Source organism: Toxotes jaculatrix, chromosome 6, assembly GCF_017976425.1.
Source record: "Toxotes jaculatrix isolate fToxJac2 chromosome 6, fToxJac2.pri, whole genome shotgun sequence".
Lineage (NCBI taxonomy): Eukaryota > Metazoa > Chordata > Actinopteri > Toxotidae > Toxotes > Toxotes jaculatrix.
In genome coordinates, this window is record NC_054399.1 from 2,890,546 (window position 1) to 2,913,467 (window position 22,922).

The 22,922-nt window shown below is 43.3% G+C and overlaps 2 protein-coding genes across 4 annotated transcripts in view; one reads left to right on the plus strand and one right to left on the minus strand.

The window, feature by feature from the left end:
• The first annotated feature begins 403 nt into the window (after nt 1-403).
• LOC121183318 (retinoschisin-like) lies at nt 404-3,768 on the plus strand. The gene is made up of 6 exons (XM_041040349.1): nt 404-458; nt 965-990; nt 1,090-1,297; nt 2,089-2,230; nt 2,328-2,523; nt 3,447-3,768. The coding sequence occupies exons 1-6, from the start codon at nt 404-406 to the stop codon at nt 3,597-3,599; spliced, it is 780 nt and encodes a 259-aa protein (XP_040896283.1). The 3' UTR covers nt 3,600-3,768.
• A 232-nt stretch (nt 3,769-4,000) lies between these two features.
• The window catches only part of LOC121183657 (cyclin-dependent kinase-like 5), a 30,015-nt gene continuing 11,093 nt past the window's right edge, over nt 4,001-22,922 (minus strand). For 2 of the 3 annotated variants that reach the window (XM_041040824.1, XM_041040825.1), the window contains exons 4-19: nt 18,053-18,098; nt 17,747-17,883; nt 17,532-17,652; nt 16,816-16,875; nt 15,535-15,625; nt 15,214-15,403; nt 13,281-13,361; nt 12,231-12,397; nt 11,022-12,054; nt 10,473-10,574; nt 9,948-10,053; nt 9,119-9,242; nt 8,773-8,878; nt 8,410-8,532; nt 7,030-7,191; nt 4,001-6,931 (exon numbers count right to left, since the gene is read on the minus strand). In XM_041040824.1, coding sequence (XP_040896758.1) covers nt 6,572-6,931; nt 7,030-7,191; nt 8,410-8,532; nt 8,773-8,878; nt 9,119-9,242; nt 9,948-10,053; nt 10,473-10,574; nt 11,022-12,054; nt 12,231-12,397; nt 13,281-13,361; nt 15,214-15,403; nt 15,535-15,625; nt 16,816-16,875; nt 17,532-17,652; nt 17,747-17,883; nt 18,053-18,098 — 3,009 coding nt within the window. In that variant the 3' untranslated portion in view covers nt 4,001-6,571. The remainder of the gene's footprint in view (nt 6,932-7,029; nt 7,192-8,409; nt 8,533-8,772; nt 8,879-9,118; nt 9,243-9,947; nt 10,054-10,472; nt 10,575-11,021; nt 12,055-12,230; nt 12,398-13,280; nt 13,362-15,213; nt 15,404-15,534; nt 15,626-16,815; nt 16,876-17,531; nt 17,653-17,746; nt 17,884-18,052; nt 18,099-22,922) is intronic. The other variant, XM_041040826.1, reaches the window with a different exon arrangement.

Consider the following 22,922-nt stretch of genomic DNA (forward strand, 5'->3'; position numbering starts at 1 on the left):
AGAAAGGCTCTGCCCAGGTGACAGGTGATTTCACAAATGTTGTCCCACTCCTCATACAGCGTTTTGAGCCCTTTCCTATGAACTGAGGCACACTGCTCACCCAGGGCTCAGGATGGACACTGATGCACTCTCCAATAATTTGTTTACATCACCGCAAATACAGAAATCACCTCCTCCCCTGCATGTGAATTATCCAGGACCAGAATGGATCTCATTCTTGATTTATGAGGTGATGATACTCTTGCACAGCACAGGTGCAGTGCAATGGAGCAGCCTTAGGGAGGTGTCTGAGGGCCAATAAAGAGTATTAGACAGGGCCATCACAGGCCTGTGGATTACAGTAATCCAATTCACTCCCGTTGGGTATCACACACATCGCATTCCAGCACAGCTGAAGAGGAAGATGGAGGTCACTGCTCGTTGTGCTGCTGTGCTGTTCTTCCTGCTTATATTTCAGGGTAAGTCACTGTGCACTCGCATCAGGAACATTATTAAATCATAATACACTGAACCTCAGGTATACACTCACTGTTCTGCATTAGCTCTTTTATCTTTTTGTATCCATGCTAATCAAGGTACCATACACTGGTACTGTTGCTACCATTAAAAATGGGAATTTATCATGTTTTGTTATAAGGAGCCTCGTCGATAGCAGCAAATGAACAACTCAGTGCTTGTGATTGTCAAAAAAGTTTGTTTTTTCTTCCACATTACAGATTTTTTTCCCTCACTACAGACGACACTGCAGAATAATTAGAGATATTTGTCACAGTCATGTTAATCAGGAGCAGACATCTGCACACAATTCAAATGTTGATTTCTCTAAGTGTTATATTTAAGGTATTTTCTATTTGATTTCATTTTATTTATTTATTTTTGTTTCTTCTGTAAAGTTTGACTTGAGCCCTCGCAGTTCATTTCACCATCTGCTTCTACATTTCATGCATCTGTTGATGTGGTGTAGCTCTGATTCCTGTTCACTTGCAAGAGGTAAGAGCCCATTAATGAAGCACCTAAAATAAGCCCAACGTCATTTGAACTGACTCTGAGAGCAAAGTGTGGATTAACTCCTCCCTGTGTGTCCTTCAGGAGGAGGAGGTTGTCCAGGAGGAGGAGCTACAGGAGGAGCAGGAGGAGGACCAGCAGGTGATCGAGACATGGACGCGGAACATCAAAGCCTGCACCTGTGACTGTGAATCTGCTGATTCGCCAACACGTACCCCCGCTGTCATCCTACCTGTCTCGCCGACCTCACTGCCTCCGCCACCTCAGGGTCAACCACTGAACTGCATGCCAGGTGAGGACTCCACCTTTGTCACCTGACCTGGACTCACTTGTAGTCCCCCTGTTTGTCACACTCACAAGGATGTTGGATGTCCTTTATTTTCAAGTTTAAGTTTTCTTTTTTTTTTTTTTAAGTGATAAATGGGATTCAGATCACGTGAAGGACAATGAGATGGTAGAGAACATCACACGTGAGGATTAATGGTAGGCAGCAGTGTATCCTGTGGATCTTGTAGGTATCTGCGGGCACACAGAGAGCTCCAGATGGTGTGATGGATCACACAGCTGATGGTGGCTGGCTGTGTCCTTACATGCACTCAGCCGAATCTTGGCTCTGTCTCTGCATCTGTGCAGTGATGCACAATCACCTTCTACTATGATCCTGACATTTTTCAACCACGTCCTTGGTTTGATTTCAAAGGGGCTTGGATCTGTAATATAGGTGACAACAGTTTGGGGTTCAGAGATAACTGTGATGAAGAGGCCCAGAACGTCAAATGGTGTCAGATAATCTCATTACCTGTGCAGGAATGTGATGAGCAGATTAGGGAGCCCAAAATAGGGAGTGCCCTTCACCTAATAGCGTGATACTGGGCAAAGCAGCACACATCAGATGACGTCCTGATCATCTTCTTCCACCTTATCACGCAAGCCTTTGGAGTATCAGGCCTTACAGTGAGCTAGATCAACACAAGCAGGGACGGCTGCTCCGAGTTCTCTGATCATTACACTGTTACTGGTACATCACTAGACTTTGCCATGCTTTATGAATCTGTATGAACTCTATGAATGAAAACTCCACAGAATGCCCCTACCACAGAGCCCTGGGCTTTGAGTCTGGATCTGTGACATCAGACCAGATCAGCTGCTCCAATCAGGACCAGCACACCGGCTGGTACTCCTCCTGGACCCCCAGTAAGGCTCGCCTTAACAACCAAGGCTTTGGGTGAGTCCGCTCTCTCCTCCACGTCGCATGTCGCACTGGAAATCGACTCTTGTGGTGAATATAACACAACAAAAGCTTACGTGTTTCTTTTTGTCAGGTGTGCGTGGCTGTCCAAGTTCAATGACCAGTACCAGTGGATCCAGATTGATCTGAAGGAGGTGGGGGTGGTGTCTGGTATCCTCACCCAGGGCCGCTGTGATGCTGATGAGTGGATCACTAAATACAGCATCCAGTATCGCACTGTGGAGACGCTTAACTGGATCTACTACAAAGACCAGACAGGAAACAACAGGGTAAATACACAAAACAGTCATTTGTTAAGTCTCTCATGTGTCCATGACTCTTGCAGACTTTATTAATATCACCTGTATCTCGTCCTATGTAAACAGCAGTGTTATAAGACAAAGGACCATAACTGATATTCATGACGTCTGATTCAGTTTCAGTCTTAATTTCTTTCACTGATGCTGCTGCTGCAGGGTGAGCTCTCCCACAGCAACCATCAGAGTGTTGTTCACCTTCTGTAGCTGCAGTTGCTCCACAGCTGATTGGAAGTGAGAAACAATTTCTCTTGAAGTTTTCATAACTGGACCTGCAGATGGATCAGTCATTTTATTAGGGAAACAGAATGATAGACAGCCTCAGAATATTTGCAGAGGTCAATCTGTGATGTTTGGTTACCACAGATATGCAAAACACTCAACACACTATGAGCTAAATAAAATTGTGAATTGTGAAATAAATTTAAAAATTAATTTAAAAACTCGTTATTATCAAATGTTTCATTATCCTCATTTTCATTTAGTCATTCAGTTTTGTTTTTATTTAATTATAGAATTCAATTATAATGTAAGAAAATGCTGTTAGGAAATAAAAACATAAAAAGATCTTTTACTGGATAATATCTCAGGAGAAGGCGACACAGCAGAGTCGGCAGTGGCTCTTTCTGTTCACTGACTTTTGTTTTCATTTCAGTTTGGCTGTAAAATTGTCCACAGCAACGTGCTGCAGTCTTCAAATCGATACGAGAACACAAAAAGTTCCACATGAAGAAAAACGTGTAGCTTCAGTTTTTTTTTGTTTTAGTATTAATGAGAAGTTTTGGATTAGTCCTGATGATTCATGCATCTGAGGAGTGAATGTGCTGAGACGTGTCACGACAGAGATCTGGTGCATCTTTTACATGATGTTTCATGTAAAACTTTCCGTTCTCCAGGTTTTCTACGGGAACTCTGACCGCTCCTCCACGGTGCAGAACCTGCTGCGCCCACCTATTGTGGCCCGTTACATCCGCCTGCTGCCGCTGGGCTGGCACACCCGCATCGCCATGAGGATGGAGCTGTTGATGTGCATGAACAAGTGCACCTGAAGTTGACTCAGCCTGCTTCCTCCTCACCGTCCATCCTTCCCCTGCCAACCTGCCGCTTGCCAAAAGGGGGACACTGGTCCAGCTTTTTGATGTGACCTTCATTTCTTCAACATGTCTGTCTTTCTTTGGTGAGGCTCAAAGTAAACTAAGTCTGGGTATGTGGACATGTTTGGTGTCCTTTGATGCACTATTTTATGTCTTAAAATCTCTATAATTTCATTGTTTTAACATATAAATATTAGATTGGACAGTTTTCAGAGCATACAGGGGATTCCAGTGGATTTATGTCCCTCAGTAAAATCACATATTCATATCATAACATATCATAACATCTTTGAACCACGGTCAAACACTTCTTTACAAAAAAGATTTCACAGGTTAAGAGTCAAATCAAAGGAGCTTGTTTTATTTGAGATTTACTGTTACATATGTAAACATGAATATTCTAAAATTGTTAAGCATTCATTTGTGGGTTTACGTTCTCATGTAAATGCTCTGTTGAAAAAAAAAAGCAGATAAACACTGACTATGCTACTAATTTGTGTCTGTAATAAAAGCACAAACATAATACTTGATTTCATTTAAACAGTTGATAAACATCTTCTGTTATAAATATTACCAAACAAGTAGTCACACATCAGTATTAATATAATACACCGTGCTCCTTCAGCAGAACAATAATCCAGAGAGGGAAATGTATTGTGTCATGTATGGAGTGTGCACAGTCCTTACAGATGCACAACACACAACACGGTACCGTCATGTTTGGACTCAGTGTGTTACTGCGGGAGCCTGCGGCTCCGCGGGTTCAGTCCTCACACACTGTGCACATGATGAACAGGAACTGAGGAAGAATTTACAGCGTCAGAGAAATATTGCTGAGCCACACAGTCTCTTCAAAGTGCAACATTAAAAAGTTTAAGATTTATTTCTGCAAAGCTACTTTCATGACACTTCATCTCCGACAGAAAACGACGTTACAGTACAGAGCTTCTGTCCCCAGCGTGCTTCCACTTAAAGGTTTCTGAAAAGCTCGTCCCAAGTGCCTCAGTTTGTGCACAGTTAAAAACACACCAGTGCAGTGATTCCAGACCAGGGGTACATGCAGCCCAGGGCGTGTTTCTGCAGTCGAAACTAATTTGAAAGATTAGGGGGAAAAAAAAGTACACATACTGAGTCAGCAATAATACCTGAACTGTAGATAAGTATTTCAAACAGCTGAAACAGATGAACTGTTGATGAATAAACAGATAGCTTGAAGTAATGAAAAATGCTGGAAAAGATTTGTTTTAAAAAAAAGGAAAGTTAAACTATTTATCTAAAAACATTGGAAACATTGTTGAAATAGCTAAAAATAAAAGTAAACAGATAAAACAGTTAAAAGTAAGAGACAAAAGGCTGAAACCTCCAGCTGCTGCTAGTCCAGGTGGTAACAGCACGAACGCTATCTTCACCAAACCGACCTTAACACTGACAGTTCCACTGTATGAGAACATTACAGTACTGATATCCACTTTCAAATAACCAGCGATGTTAAATTACATTCGGTTTAAATGAACAGATGTAGAACGGGGCTGAAGGGCACGTCAGACACAGGCTGGAAACCACTGCACTACAACACCCAGAATGGCTTTTGTATTCCTCCAACTGCTGTAAAAATAACTTTTTTAACAAGAATTAGAAAAAAAACCACACCCACAATTATTCATTTTACAAACCAAACATTTCCAGCAGTTTAACTTTATAGAACATTTTGCATGTATTTGAACATTTTTAACTGATTATACGATTGAAACCACTTGGAAGTAGCTTTTTTTTGTGAAATCTTTAAGTAAGAAATGAGCCACAGACAGATTTCCTTGACTCCTGATAGTGAGGGAAGAAGATCACATCCTTCAGTATCAACTTCAGATGCCCTTTGCCATTAACTGGATCCTTGAAAGCAGTGCAAAGTATCAAGGTTTTACTACTGTATGATTCATCCATAAGGGTGTAACACTTACATAAATACACATTTCAGTAAATAGTTTTAGATTACGTTACTACCAAAAGGATCTTCGGTATAATCTGCATAAGGAACAGTTATTACGTTTGTTCAGTTTGAAATGACTGAGGTGTAGCCATAGTTTTAAATTGTACGATATTTGTTTATAATATATATGGAAACGATGTTTTGCACATTCTGAGCGTGTGAAGTCAGTGCCTAAATGTTAGTGCGTGGTAAATGCAGTGCTTCATTGTGTCCTACAGAGGGAGATGTAGGTTAGGATTCCTGTCAGTTTATGGCAACACACAGTCTAACATGGCTGCATTTCAGACACAGAAACCTAAATATCCTCAAAAAGAACAAACAGATTTAAGCTTTTAAGATTGTCAGTGCCAACTCAGAAAACTGCACGACCATTATATTTTTAAGAACAAGGCTGCTTCGACTTGTAGTTGCACATTTGAGCATCTGTGACCAGTACGACAGAGCACATCCAGAGGCAAGACAGCTCGGACGAAGAGTTACAGTCCTGGGTGAGATGAACACAAGTTACTGACGTTACTGATCTCTATTGTAACAACTGATAAAACTTTATTGGTTTAGAATGCCTTAGACAGTCTTAAGGAAATACTACGCAGTAAAATGTACTATATTTCTATATTGAATAGAAACAAAAATACTTACACTTAAAATCTACACTTTATCTATCCATTTATATATATTTAATTTGTAATATATTTACTTTATAATACAAATTATAATCAGAGTTACGTAATAATATAAAGTCTATCAAACATGGAAGCTTTAAAAAAAATTTAGACATAAAAAGGCTTTTGGCCTGTTTGCAAGCAGTGTTTAAAACTGAAGGTTTGGTATCTGTGTGTGTGTGTGTGTGTGTACAGCAGGTGTACTGCCACCCATGGGAGCTGTAGGAGCAACAGAGGGGAAACCGTGGTGTGAAGTGAGAGCTGTAGGGTGACTGAGATCACAGAGCCGTCTCTTTCAGGTCGTTGAGATTTGGCATACGAGACCTGGAGGGGCGTCCGAAGCCGTGCCCGTTCTGACCTCCCTTGATGCTCATTTGCTCCGGGTAGGGGTTGCCCTCGGGGCGGCCCAGGGCAGACGTGTGCCAGCCGGACTCCAGCTGTCCAGGCAGCGGGTAGGCCGTCTGTCGGCTCTTCAGCTGGGGCGTACTAACCCCTGAGTGGCCCCGGCTTTCTGTGAAACCGCCTTGGGTGGAGGCTGGATTAGGCATCGGCTGGTAGCGCATGTCAGAGGGCGTGGTCTGGTTGGAGGATGAGGATGAAAGGTGCAGGAGCTTGCGCAGCGACTTCAGTGGCTGACTCTGAGAGGGACATGGCACATCACATGACCACAATCTGTAAACCAAACATTTCAAAACTACACACATGACAAAACTTTTCTCTTTGCTCTGAGACTTACTGGAGAGTGTGAATCAGACAGTTTCTCAGGCGGCCAGTCCTTGTCCCTGTCTCGCTCTTGGTCCCGGTCTCTGCTCTTGTCACGGGTCCTGTGGCGGCTGCTCTGGTGACTCGAAGACCTGGAGGACTTCTGAATGACTGTGTCCACCCCGTCAGTAGGAACCTGTCACACAGTGAGAGTAAGAATCATTTAACCAGTTCAAAGGTGCAGCTTCACACTCATGACGAAGGTAGGTCAACACAATGTAAAGGACAAGAAGATTCAATATGTGCTTAAGAAAACGTATCTGTGTTTATTTGTTTTCCTTTACGTGTTGATTCACCACCGGCATAAGTCTATAATAAAATAAAAAATGCATCACATGCATCTGGAGCCACAAACCCGAAGCATTCGCTGATCTGAGGAGGAGAAGAGCAGCTCATCTTGTTTGTGACTGATAAACGAAGCTTTCCATGAGAATCCATGAGACGTCTAAAGGCTCAGTGTCTTCACACTGTCTACTCTTCATCCAGCACAGACTCATTTTCCACCAACTCTGAGTCTGACTGCCTGATTCCTCTCGGCCAGATTGTGTTTATTTGTGCTCTGTCATCAGCAGTAACCCTCCTCTCAGAATCTGAACAAACCGTCACATATAAATAGAAATGTGAAGGGAAGAAAGAGCCTCAAACACCTGCTTCACGATGGACCGTTACTGCTGCAGCGACGGCGGACAGTTTGACATGTCAAAGTGTGGTTTCTTTTATATTTAGCAACTCGTTTGGTTCATCCTCCTTCTCCATCTATCCCCTGTAATCAGGTCGTGGGTTTAGATTCACTTTGAGGGGCAGAGAAGTTGATCAAATGCTTCTGTGTGATGTTGGTAAGCGGTAAAGTTTCATGTGAGCGTTACCAGGTTCACAGACTCCTAAAATCTCATGTGCTTACAGGAAGTCTGAGCGCTCTCGCTCATCCTCAGCTCATAACCAGACGCATGCTGTTAGGGCTGTGGCTGAAATCAGAGGCGATTAATCAGAACCTGATGGACTGAACACAGCCAGATCCATAAAATGTACTGGAAAAGGATTCATGAATAGCCCCGCTTTAATTAAACTGAAAATTCAAAGAGTAAAAATCACTTGCAATAAATTGTCTCTTGTTTCAATATGAAAAACAGGAGCATCAGTGCCTCATTTTTAATATTTATGAAGAGTCTGGATGGATCTGTCTGCTTCATGTTAGCAGTTCATTATTGGGTGAATTAACCACAATGCATCATATTTATAAAATCATCAAATAAAATAATTGAAAACAAGTTTAAAATGACATTAAAACAGTGCTGATTAATGTTACTAACGCATGCGATGTTAGGTGAGTAGGATAGTGTAAAACAGCATGTACCATGGGAGAGGACACTACAGGGAGGACTCTCACAGAGGAACTATGCTTTATGTTATTCTTTGGGCTAAACAGAGGGAAAAGACATTTCTTGATGACAGGAGGTCTTCCATCAGGGACTTCCATCTGAAATATAGAGGCACATGACTGGTGGCACAGGGAAATACGAGCACATGACAACAAGAAGAAGACGTGATTTGATATCTCTGTAAAGATGCTAATAAGGCCGAGTATTAAACATTTCAAAAGCAGAAGAAGAGACAGAGCATGTAGACAGACGACTTTACAAACAAGGTGTGGACATCAGAGGACATGTGCATGAAATAAAGCATCAAGACACGACTTACATCCTCACATACAACTCACCATCTGAGATTTTTTCTTTTTCTTCTTTATTGCTCTGAAGAAACCCTGCTTCTCCTTTTCTTTGGATGGCTCAGAGGGGTTCAACACTACAGTATCTGGGCCAGTCCTGAAAATAAAACAAAGCGTACTGAACACCATGTCCCAGCTAAAAATGTACAGCATCTTTCAAGTTCTAATGAGGCCCGGCAGTTTCTGTTAAACGCCACAGTGTCATGTGAACGGTGTAAAATTTAATGTGCAAATAAAGCGTTTCACAGAACAACAGTGAATAAATTGGTGTTGTCGAGGTAATATAGGTCAGAGACAAAATAAATGATGTTCTTTTGTGGTTACAGGAACTAATTACCAAGGGTCAAAGGCCGGCTGACGTTTGGAGTGGTTCGTCAAACTGCTGCCGTCCCCGGACAGGCCAGAGCCCCGGCTCTGACCTCTGCTATCATGAAAGGAGTTGTCTGGCCGGGGGGACGGGACTGTTCAACAGACACAACAAACAGGTTCATTCACCTTTTCACGCACAGCGAGCAACAAACAAATTCGATTCTGTACAGCTCCAACACATCTTGCAGGCTAGCCAAAAATTAAACGGATTCTGTAGGTGATATATATATTTACAATAAACATTTTCCAGATTAATATTACCAACAGAAGAACATTTAGTAAAGGACTGTTCTTTGTGGCCAGAACTGAAAAGGGCAAATCTGACAACAACCTTTGTTCATTAAAGCCACTAAGGTGCAGAATTCAAAGTTCAAGCCTCTGATGCCCCCTCGTGGCAGACAACAGTATACACCAATACACTCACAGAGCCCAGAGATGCTAACATGCTTAGCTACAGACAAATTAATAGATCATAGTCAAACATGTTTGATTATTATGTGCTGATGTTAAATAAAAGGTGTTCTGACAAACGTAGTGTAATGAGAATTGCTGAAACCCTCACATATCAATATTGGCATCAGGTTCAAAAATCTTGTCTGGGTTGGAATATATATGTTATTTGGAAGATTCTGCAGTAACTTTCAGTAAGATCTGACCAACAATCAGATAAGATTTGCAAGAAATTATTTTCTCAACTGCAGTCAAGTGCCTGACGCTTGAATCTGAATCGCCAACTTGATCTCCACAGTGTGGTGAAAGAAAGAAAGACCCGACCAGAGATATCCGACCAAACCAACCTCTGTAGAAGCTTCCCACCCTCCTGGGCATGGATTCACTGTAAATGTTGCGATTCTCTTTGGAGGAGCCCCCGTCCTCTGTTTGCTGGTCATGATATAAGCCAACCTGAGGCACAACAGAAGAACCAGTCACATAAAACCTCAGAGGCCAACCGCTTTGCATGCCTCTCTATCTGAGCTGATATTTTTATTTACCTGAAAGAACAGAAATGAAACGGGAGGCGTATTGATTTACAAGCGGTCATTATAATAATAAAACATTTGTAGAGGCTATAAATGTATTCTAGAGTCAAACTGAAATGTGCTGCGATGACAAGCTTCACTGTGTTATCATAAGTAGTCACTTTAGAGGGAAGCAAAGCACACAGAGAAAATGAAGAGGCTTCTGATGCTGAGAGACAGAGAAAGACAGAGAGAGAGAGAGAGAGAGAGAGAGCAGTTCATGACAGCAGTATCCACCCACATCCGCACTCTCGGAAGACTGGATGTGGGTGGGGAATGGTGGGTGCAGGCAGAATGTCGGACCTCGCTTTTCTGCCGCTGTGTGTGAAAAGATGCAGTGTTGTCCCTTGTGGAGTCCCTTATTGGGGGTCTGCTGTGGGTGACCTCAGTGGGTGCCTGTTCGCTCTGTTAATGGAGACATGATGAAGCATGAGGTGAGCTCAGCATTGCCAGCATACACACACACACACACACAAACACACACACACACACACACACAAGCACACGTTATATATACTATATGTGTATATACAGTATATATAAATATACAGGTAACACGAATCACTGTATAGCCACAATCTTAACAGTTGCAACAGTCATAGATGAAGCTGCAGTTCTGTTAATCCTGCCACAAACCTGGGAAACTGACTTACGAGATCTGGCTGAAAAGCTAAACACAGATCATGATATTTTCAGACGCCACCAGAATAAATCCTGGCTGCACTGTTGTACAAACGGAGACTGAGGCAGAGTTATCCAACACAACCTGGTGTAGGCATTTGATATGATTAGATCCTGTGGGCTTAGGCTTTCCTTAAGCTTGAAGAGGTTTGATGTGGGCTGATGACTGACCCTGCTCATGTCTTCTTCTCTGGAGGAGCCCCCAGAGTGGTGAGGCAGCGTACGGTGCTGCAGCTGTGGAGACAGGAGCTGGAGGCTGCTGGCTCTGGTAGGTATGCCCTGCCCCACCGCCAGCCCCTCGTCTGCCCCGTGCGTCCTCTGGTGGTCCCTCCGTACGTACATGGAGTGGCGGTGAGGCCGCTGCTGGGAGGAGAAGGGGCTGGTGTATCCCTGACCGTAAGACAGAGGATCATGCGGGGCAGACAGAGAGTGAGCGTGGCTCCTTTCGACGCCACTTTCCCCAGGGTCCAGGGAATCTGGCGACTTGGCCTCTTCTGAGGCCTTGTGGCGGGTGGAGGAGCGCCTGTAAGAGGAGTCCAGAGTGTTGCTTTCTCTGTCCGACCGCATGCTTCCTCGGCCAACTGTGCCAGGGCCCAGTCTGTCGACACGACGGGCGGCAGGGCTGCTCGGAGCTGTGAGGTCAAGGCAGCTCGAAGGAAAATAGCGAGATGTGGGCTCGTCGGCATACAGATGCACATCATTTAAGTTCCCCACTGACTTGGCATCACTAAGCGTGCCATAGCTCTTGGACAAGTTCAGGTAGGCGAACTTGGAGGAGGAGGGTGTGGAGCTGTGAGACTCCATGTAGCTGTGTCGACCGTGTTTCTCCCCCGATTGAAGCGTGTTGGTTTTCCCTTCCACAAACGAATGGCGGTTCTGCTGCGAGCGGAAGTTGGATTTGAGGTACTTGGCTCCCGGGCCGTCGGACACCTTGGGCCCCAGGTCGCCCTTGCCTTTGGCCTCACCGGGGCTGAGCAGGTGAGGCAGGTTGCTGCTGGCTAAGTCCATGCTGCAGGAGGTGGAGTGGTTGAAGATCTGTGGCTGGTAATTCTTGGGATGCAGGGTGGGGCTGAGGTTGATCGCTGCGGGCATGTTGCCGTTGAGAAAGCCGTCGTTGCTGGGGTGGAGGTCTTCGTGCCGAGGCAGGCTGGAGCACTCTCTGCTGCTGGAGCGGTGGCTTCCTGAGCTCTTTCCCCCATGGCTCCTGAGAGAGAGAGAGAGAGAGAGAGAGAGAGAGAGAGAGAGAGAGAGAGAGAGGTCAGCATCAACATACAGAGGCAGCTGGGTGTGATGACAACAACACATTAACTTATGTATGTGAACGACAGGGAGGCACTGAGAAGCTGAAACTAGCTACACCGTATAGTGCTCGCTGCTGACCTGCTGGGGGTGGTGTTGTCTCCATGGTGAGGTTTTCTCTTGGAGGAGCGTACAGGTGTAGGTGTGGGTGGGCCGGGCCGCTCCACCAGCCGCAGGGTCTGGAAGGCGTGGTGGTTCAGGCTCTGCTCTGTGAGAAAGCGCTCTGTCGGGTTCAGCAACAGCAGGTTCTAACACACAAACACACAGAGGGAGCCCGTGAGTCCTGGAGACACCCCGAACATCCAGACCTCGCAAACAAACCGAAGCAGTCGTGCTATTATGACTCACCGCTATTATGATAAAAGTCAGGCTGCTGCTGCATTTAATTGTGTCTTACAGTCACCGAAGGAGCCAAACAATGATGTAAAATATGATTTGTGACATTTGCTTGAACTGACTCTTTCTTGAGTAAAGACGTTTAATAACGTGTCTCCTCACTCTTTAACGAGAGCTGACTTCTGTGTGAACGCACTCAAAATAAAACCTTTGAACTGAACTGCAGCTACGTTTTTACGTAAAAAATATTTACAGCAGCAGCAACTTTCTCGCTTTCTCAGGACTACAGAGACATACAGCTAAGCCACGTTGCTTCACTGGAGCAGTTAGCAAACACGTTTTGTTCAATTAATTTGGAAACTCAACTCACGAAAGCCTGATTAGTAATGAGATAGATGCCTGTCCTCGCTGAAGTCAGTCCTGAGATGACATTATGTTAGCAGTGAGTCATTATCTGCTGGGAAAAGCGCAAGTGCACAAGCACAGCCCACATTCTTGACATGAAGCTCCTGTTTACAGTGCAGACACAGCAATAACAGCAGTGCTGGAACCAGGATATGAGCTGAGAGATGCTGAAGCAGTGAAGAGGCATCGTGCAGTCACGACGTAAACATGATGATAATGATGCAATTATCAGGTGTCTCGTTTATAAAAATGGGAGTTTCTTTATGGTTACGCAGTCCTTTCATGGAGACGATGTGAGCAGGAGTAAACGTCAAACTGATAAAAGGTACAAATGAAAGCGTCTCCTCCGCAGAGCAGGGCTGCCAAATTTGTCAGACCTGTGATCCGTACCTTCAGCAGGTCCAGCAGACCTCCGCCGATGATTCCCAGGTATCTTCGCTCCAAGGTTTGGGGGTGGTTCACAGCAGGGAACTGCAACAAGGGAGAGAGGAAAATAGTACAGTCAGTCAGAAATGTAGCCAGAACAAAGTGACTGTGTAGAAAGACCAGCAACATCAGCCTCTTCTCCTGCGTGCAGAGCAGAGCAGAGTATGTAAAATCAGCTGGTTTTATTTCAAGTGAAGTTAATTACCCGAACTTCAATATTAGTAAGAGAAGGAAACAAGCTATGAATGTTCAAAAAATAAAGAGCGTCACCAGTTCCCATCAAAAATCAGCCGGTTGAAACCGTTTCCTCATACAAATGTCTGGAGGTTTTCACTGATATGAAACTGAACCAATCAGAAAAAGTTGTTTAACGCCTCTGAGGTCAGTAGGAAACCTTTGTGACCATTGCCTGTTCTGTGTTGTTGTATGATGGCGTAACAGCATGACTGCCAGCGATATGAATGGGATTAAAAAGCTGGTTCTATATTTGGTTTGATTCTTGACTCATTAGAGACACGTTTGGAGGAAAGAGCAAAAAAAAGATGGATCAAAGTTTCCTTGACGTGACTGATTTAGTTTCCTGAGAGTTTCCTGAGAGGCTCCACACTACGATTCTGAGGGTCTTTTTTTGTCCACAGCTGTGAACCTCTGATTTATTAATTGATTGATTGTTTTTACTATTGTAGTGGCCGGTGAGTTCCTGAGCTACACTGTCATCTTGGAATATATTTTAATTTGAGTGTTGGTGTCGCTATGCAATATGGTTGTCACACGTTATCTGCTGTGACCGGTCTGACTTGTGTATCTGCTGTTTTGTTTTCACTGTATATAAAATAACATTTTTGTGAAACACTGCTCACCAACAGCATCTTCCTCTGTCAATCTTTCATTTTCACAGAATTTTCCATCTGACTATTGTGAATCTGCTGTTTACCAAAAGAAAAAAGAAAAAACAAAACGTCCAGAAGCTGTTCTTTTTACATCACACATTTCCAAGTGTTACAGAAAGCACACTGTAGGTGGCCAATGTGATAAAACAACCATGAAACATCCTTCGTTCGCACGCACACACACACAAGTGCTGTGCGGTTTCTTGTTGGTCATGAAGACAGTTTGTATGCTTCTGTCAAAAACTCTCCTTTCAGTGCCTGTGTCACGGTCGTCTCCACTGTCATTAAGAGGATTCGTTTCAGTGTGAACGTCCACTCATCAGTGAAGTTTGCAGGCAGGGTGATGCTTTCTAATCATTTAAATGACACCAGGCTTGGAAATGTTGTGGAGAACAGAGTGAGTGCTAACAACAGCAGGTGCTTGCTGTTTACTTAAGAAACAAATCCTCGTCCAACGTGTGCCTCTCTTACTCCGGTGAGCATCTTACCGCAGAAAACAGCTTGCATGTAAAATTATGAGCTGGAATCCAGAGAAGAATTTAGAGTCCACGGCACCACCCTTTAATCAAGTGTCCAAATTTTTTTATTATCGAGCTGGGTCCTTATCAGTGAGTATTCACAGAGGGGCAGTTTGCAAACTAATAATTATATCCTGAGGCGTGGGCAGGGAGGGGAATGGAAGGACAACCCAGGTCTGCTGTACCACCAGGCTGCCACTGAAGACTTATCACAGCCTTCCTTCACAGAGCATACAGGATACATGATACACGATGAGTCATTGTGATCCAATCAGTCACGGCACAGCAAACTCAGCCAGGGAAAAAAAAACACGAGCAGGGACTGCAGAGACATAGCAGGCAGAGAAAATAAATAAGGGAAGAAGAAAAAGAGAAAAGAGGAGGAGGCAGAAAGAGAGAGAAGATCAAGCAGAGGAAAAGGAAAGAAGCAGAAATAAGAGCAACATGGAGGGGTGGGTCAGCAGAGTGTGATGCGTGGCCTGACGTTACCCTTAGCCCATGGAAGCGAGGGTTATTATAGAAGAGCTTCATCTGCTCCGGTGGCAGGGGTCCCAACACTTTCTGGATGGTGAAGAGCTGGTCAATCTCACTCTCTCCTGGGAACAGAGGCTGTCCGTCACTCAGCTCTCCCAGAATGCAGCCCACTGACCACATGTCCACTGCCTTCCCGTAAGGAGCCCTGGGACCAGAGATTTATAGGAGACGCTGATGAAGGCCAGGCATAAGAATAGCTGCTTAGAGAATATACCAGTGTAGTGAGTGAGTTCTCCCATTCACTGTGGGTTGCTGGATAAAAATGACCGGACGTACCCGAGCAGGAGCTCTGGAGAGCGGTACCATCTAGTGGCCACATACTCGGTGTAATTGGCATCGGTCCCCTCTGAGAGATTACGTGCAAAGCCTGGCAAGAGAAGACAGAGGAAGCAATATAGTATGATGAAGAGCCTTTTGATATGCTCTACATGCTGAGACGCCTAAAAATGATTTCAGCTGGGTACCTCTCCGGACGCTCATTACGATTCAAAGGTGTAAGTTGCAAAGCAGCTGAGCTAAGTAAAAGCTGTGCTCATGCGCTGTGGGATGGAGCTGAGCTGTAGGAATATTAAATCATATTAATCCTGGACGCGTATTCACTCATAAAAAAACGATTAAATTGTGGAAAAATGCATTTTCATAATCCTAGAACACAAAAAAGTCAAAATCTAATAGTTTTAAAAAAGTAGTTTTCTTCCCCACATTTTGGGAAATGTGAAAGATAAGAGGACAGCCACCACTCTCCTGTCTGTAGACCGTTAGCTTAGCTTAGCATAAAGACAGAAAGCAGTGGTAAACAGCTAACCTGGCACTGTCCAAATCTAAAATAATGTCTACCAGCACCTTTGAAACTTACCAGTTAGCATCTTTTATCTTGTTTGTTTAATCCGTACAAAAAAAATGAAGCACAAAAAAGTCAAAGCACCTGCACACAAACAAGATATAAACCTGTCCAGAAACATTTTCCATTGATGAATGTATAATGCTGAAGTAAACTGATGCTAACAGCTGTTAGCATGAGCTTTTCCAGGTTTGGCGTTTCTCTAAGTCACTTTTATCTACATTTGAAATCAAATCGAGACACAATGAAATAAATGTGGAGTAAGACGCAGTCCCCAATGTAAACCTTCACAGCGGAGTCTGTTTGGCCTGTGCCTGTTCACTCGATGCCTTTGGCTGACACAGAGCAAACAGCAGGTCTTCAGTCTCTCACTCCAGATTGTCTACATGATGCTGGCTATGCCATGTTTTCCGTTTCCCCCCTGTTTTGCCGTGGCAGTGCCAGATTGAATCAAAGCATGATTAGCGTCTTGTTTTCCAACACGTTTCATTAATTGGGATGAGAGAAGAATGCACAGCAGCAGCCTGAGAAGCAGGAGAGAGGGCTGCACACAGAGCTTTAGATAACTGGATGAAGTCCTCCTGCCGCACTCCTGAAGCCCTGGTTCCAGCCAAATATAGTTTATGTTGAAAATATTCCTTTTACATCACAGCTTTGACTGTTTGGCCGCCTTTCTTACAGCTCTTACACTGTGAGTAACTGATAGAGGTGCTTACCAAAGTCACACAATTTGAGGACGTCATCAGAGCTGATGAGAAGGTTTTCTGGCTTTATGTCTGAGGAGGAAGATCAGAGATGTAAGACAACACATAAACTGGTGAGGGACATCATCATTACATCAACGCTACCATCTCTCCTCTCCTGAAAAAGTGAATGATATTTCTTCATTTAAAAAAAAATCTGAATCAGAAAAATTAAATTCTATTAGTGAAATTTCACAGACTGTGAAGTCAAACCATAAGTTATACATCAGATCCCTCGATAACACTGTCATATGTGTGCCTGGGTTACCACAGGCCATTTGGAAGCCTGCTCCGTTGCTCTCAGTGAGCCAAAAGCTCACATGGGCCATCTGGTTTCCTGCTCTGTTGCCACTGATACGCCAAAGGCTCACGTCTTGTGAACAAGTGTGGTTTGTCACAACACGTCAGAAAACCGTTAAAATGCCCGTTTTAAGAGAGAGGACTCATGAATATTTCTACTTTACACAATTTTGCAAATGATGTGGAAAATGTTCAGAATTAGGTCTCGTTGTTTCTAAAAATGAACGCACAGATGGCGCCCAGTGATGGAGCAGTGGCAAATGCTGCACACTGTTGACACTGCATGAGCCTCTTCCTGTTCAGAGAGTCTATCCTCTGCCTCACTAACAATGTCTCCCTATAGATGTTTTTATCATGTGTCCTAATAAAAAAAACAAAAACAAATTTACCCCGGTGAACGATGTCGTGCTTGTGGCACCAGTGGATTGCTTTGATTAACTGGTAGATGTAGCTGCGTGCTTTCTCAGTTGGCACACCGTTGGGCAGCTCCTCAAGCAGCTCAAGCATGTTCTAAACAAGAAAACAACACAACCAGGAAAACCACTATGACCACCACAGTCTGCGTAGACCTAATCGAGGGGTGGTCTCTGTAGAAGGAGCTCACCTTCTCCACATACTCAAAGACAAGATATAGCTTTCCTCTTCTGCGGAAGGCCTCTTTCAACTCAACAATGTTCTCCTGCTTGAGAGTGCGGAGCATCTTAAGCTCCCGCAGTGTTGTTTCCTTAACCTCCTCATTTTCTGCATGGAGGTGAGACACAAGGGGAAATCACAGGATTACGGGAGGCAGGACGGGATGCATCCCAACAGAAATAAAGATAAAGATGATGAGTTGTATCACAATAAAAAAAAAAAAAACACGACCGTCCTCTGATGATGTCGTCCTCGTCAGAGAAGAGAGCTCTCTTACCTTCACTGTCCTTGAATTTCTTAATGGCCACAATTTCATTGGTCTCCTGCAATGAAAACACAGCAGCTAGTGAGAAATCAATCATACTTTTCATTGCTATAAATATATCATGACAGCAGAGCAGACGACTGACAACACGAGATAATAGTATACTAGTTCCAATAAGCAGACAACACAATTTTGTATTCAGTTGTTTGAGTTTTGACTAAAAAGATAAATAGTAAATGACTGCATCTTTAAATAAAAACATATTTTTAAGTCCATTAAGTAATTTCTCAAGCAAAAATGCTGAAAAAATTCTGTGGTTACAGGTTTTTACATGTGAGATTTTACTGCTTTTCCTGGTCTAACATTATAGTAAACTGAATATCTTTTGGGTTTTGACTGTGGGTTGAGTATTTGTATTTGAAAGTGATCTTTCACGGATGCTTTATAGACCAAATGATTAATTGCTTCGTCAAGAAAACCAACAGAATACTGACTGATAATAAAAATAGTCACATGAACCCTGTGAGAAGCAGACATCACTTCACGTCAAGAGGTCGCAAGCATAAAAGTCTGGGTAGCACTAATCTAGCTGAATGAGTCTCTGGTGAAATGTATTGCATATTGGAGCAGTGCACCTGGAAAAGGGGATACCTGATGAAAAGCAAAAGCAGAAATCAATATATGGATCAAGCAGTGAATTTCAGAACTAACGGCCACTGATTCACTGTTTCCCTGAGACACTTCTCATCATCCCTCCGTGAAGTTCTCTGTGAGAGACGCCCGACCACTAGCCCCATTTCTCGACATGTCCTAGTTAGGCCTGGTATTTCTGCCTATGGCTCAGAGCTGTGCTCCAGTTTCCCCCCCGTCAGAAAGCCAGAGGCAGCATCGCACCACTCCAACATGGATCACAGTGAACAGCGAGCCGTTCTCCCTGAACGGAGAAATATGAGATGACTCACAGCAGGGTCAACTTCATGAGCATCACTCTCCTGTGCACATGAGTGAAGGGACATGATGCACAGCAGGGTGTCAATGAAACAACCTGTTAAATGTCTAAATCTTCTTCACTAATGGAGGAAATAAAACCAGATCAGTGGCTACAGAGCATTTCACCTAACCAGGATCAGAAGTCTTGACAAACGTAGGCTTTAACTGAATGTACTGTACATGAAACAATGAAGGATCAGTAAAGGGGAACAATGATCAATGCAACTACATATACAGTATCAATAAAAAGGTTGTGCATTCATGGCATTGGACACTGAAGGAAAATCGATATTTTAAGGCTGTATTAGATGTAGAGTTGTTAATAATGAACTCTGATTTCATGATAAATTCCTGTTTGTTTTCTTTTCAGTTGATTTTTGAAATGAATTATCACAAAGTTGCATTTATTAGTGTTTAGTAAATACTGAAACTTTCCGAAAAATATCTAAAACTCCAGGACGTTTGCACCTGGACACGGACCGTGTAACTTCCCATTAAAACGTCAACTTAATGTTCTTACATCAGTTTGTACAGATTAAAAAACTAGACATTTCCAGTCTTTATGCTTAGCTAAGATAACCGCCTGCTAGCTGTAGGTTCACAGCACAGCATACAGATATTAGAGTGGTACGTAGCTTCTCATCTAACTCTCACCAATTGGAAACATCTAATAAAGAAGCACTTTAATTGACGTTATGGTCTCAGTAGCTTTGTTTCTAATATGTGTCTTAATGGGGGATGAAAAAACTAAAACTACTAAAAGGTAATTAAGATGAAAATGATGTGTTGGGGGTTATTTTACTAGCCAGACAGACGTCTTGGATTATTTCACTTAATTATTGCCGCTTGCTTGTCTCACCTCAGTTCCACCCACTATCCATTTGTCAAGAAGCAGCAAATCCAGGCTTCAAAACATCCTCTCTGAAACCACTTGTTGATATCACAGACACTACTAAATGTGTTTCTGCAGCCTATGAACTGGTCACAGCAGCACACTGGTAAACACTCATCACAGCAGAAGGTGGAGAAAATGAACAAGGTTCACTTTGCTGTCGCCAACCGCACTGATTTGCTCTTAAGAGCTGTGGAGGGCTCAAAAGTGAGTCCTCACACAGAGCACTCCCATCACCACCACCTCCACAGAAATCCACCAAAACTACCCAACCAGAGACTTTAAAACTTCAGAGACCCAAGGTAACCCGCTTCTTTGCTCCAGTTCACAGCACACTACATCAGTCATTTCAGTCAGTTCAGGTTATTTCTGCCTCAAGAACAAAAAGCAGAAAGCACCGCAGTCAGAATGGTAACAGATTCTCAAAACATGCAGCAAAGAAAAAAAAAAAAACAATTACACAGCACTTGTGTTCACGTTGAGCTCTCATTTGCTCATAGCCACAGTCAAATAAGTTTGCAGTTAAGTGTGTGTGTTCATGTCGGAGGGATCAGCGACGTACACCAGCTGCTCTGAACCTTTTTCTGTAACATTTTATTTTAAGCTCTTTAGGAACAACCATGTGGCCGTGGACTGTGAGGTACATTTATGTGGGAGAGAAACTAAGCCAGGTAAATTATTATTTACTATGAATATGTGGTTCCCTTCCCATGGCCTGAATAGCAAAGATTAAGCACTTGGCCCGAACAAGACCATCTCTTAGATACTTCTGCTGCAGGTGTTTTCAAAACATCTGGAGAACACGTGCTGTGGCATCAGTTAAGCTGTGATTAAATCTGCAGGATCCTGCCGCGGGACTGTTCTTCCGTTTTTCACTATTTAAAATAGCGACATTGATATGTCAGTTTTATAAACATTTAAATTTCACCCACTGGAAATGATAAAACACGTCTAATTAATTGCAAAGTTATTCATTGTTCATGTTCTTGATTAAGCCAGTCATCTCCCGTGTCGTCCAAGGCACAATTAGTCAGCGGCGGATGCAGTCATAGCTGTGCTGTGTAACATTCTTCATGCATCATGCTGTCATATCTTTTATCCGGTTTGAAGCGTGTGCTGCCAAACTACAACACTGAACCCAGCATTAAGGGCACTGCTTTAGTGTCAGAGTTTTGCTTTTGTACAGAGCATAGCATCATCAGATTAATCTGCCAAGATCCTATGTTACATCTCTATTTACACAAACGAGGGGATTAAAGACGAACTGCCTGGCTGTGATATTTGCTAATAAACAGCCTGGTGGATCAAGTGAGCCAAGCCAACAAAATGCTCGCTTGCTAGCAGGGAAGTTACCCCGAACAAAATAAAAAAGAAACTTCAAATGTATTTCTGTTGCTGTTTCTATTTATCCTTCAAATTGTGCTGATGTTACAAACTAAAGTTTTCTTTACCAGAGATGCAGATCAGCCATATAAAACCGGGCTTGATAACCACTGGGGTAAAAGTAAAAGCCTCATCTCCAAACACTTCCAGGTTCCAGGTGCAGTTTGCCTTTTGTACGAGGGGGTTAAGACATGAATATGTCCACTCGAATGAATGAATGGATGAATATCTAGGCCAAACTGAACAGTGGACAAGTCAGTTGAAGGATACAGCATCATAATGTAGTGCTTTACATCCATTGTTCGGGGGGCTGACCACATCCAGGATGTGAGACTGCAGCCACACGGGGTGCATCAACAGGTGGGCTGTACCTGACAGTCAGTCTGCCTTCGACTTCAGAATTAGTCTTGAAATAGCCTCCATAGATTCCACAGGGGACAATGACGACTTTAACATTCAGACAGGAAACGTGTGTCCGTTCTTACATCGTTCTGTCTCTGGCTCTCTGGCACCACACAGTCGAGTGCGCCACTCAAGGTGACCCATTTAATGCTAGATGTGAAAGTCCTTTTTTCCTCTCATGTCCCAGTTTCCGTTCATTGCTTGCAAAAATAACTGTTCCCTTCAAAGGGGGCGGAAGGACCTTTTTTTCTCCACTAAATAAATCTAGATGTTACTGACAGCCGCTCAGCTTATTTAGGAGGAATCAAATCTGAGCCGACTGCATCAATTCTATTATCTGTGGAAAAAGCACCATCGGTTACGCAACCTAAAAAAAATGAAGCCGAAGCAATGCTAAAATAAAAGATTAAAAAAAAAAAAAGGAACATTTATGATCAAGATAGGACAAACAACAGATGACTGCAGATCGGTGGTGACTCACTTGATGCTGCATGGCAGCTCTTAAAAACACTGATGGACTTAATAGATCTAGTCAATGCACTAATTACCCATTTTTGGATCATTGCGTTGCATCTCCATTTAACAATTCACAGTCACAGGCTAAAGTAGTCAAACATAAAGGAATAATTTCCAGCAGATCATAGATTTCTTTTCAGTGGGCAAAGTGACTAAAAGGTAAATCATCCGTGAATCGCACACAGAGTTGTGTGTGTTACATTTATGGCCTCACACTAATTTACAGCAGGTGTTTCTCCTCTGATTGTTGATGCTTGATGATCGTATTGCTCAGATTATGTTGTTCTGTCATCTTGAGGATGTGTAGCATTGTGTAGCCGTCATCTGCTGCTTGCGATCATCATGTGCCTGCATTTTAGCAAATATGTGACCAGTTTCACAGAGAAGAAAATGAACTAGCGACTGCCATTGGTGGTGGTAGAGACGGTAATTACATCCGCTATTCTACGCAGCACTGGGATCAGCTAGTCAAGTTAATATGGGGTAAAGTGAGACTGTGTAACTTCTGAAGAAGAAATTACACATCATTCTCCATAAAAATGAAGTTAGGTTGATAATACAAACTTTGAGAAATTTATAGTAGCAATGGAACTGATCAGGACCAGACTTCTGACTTGCATGATGGCACGGTGATGGCAGCTGGGAGTTAGGAGACAAAAGCAGAAAGTGGACGAACAAAAAACAGGAGGGCCGCATAAG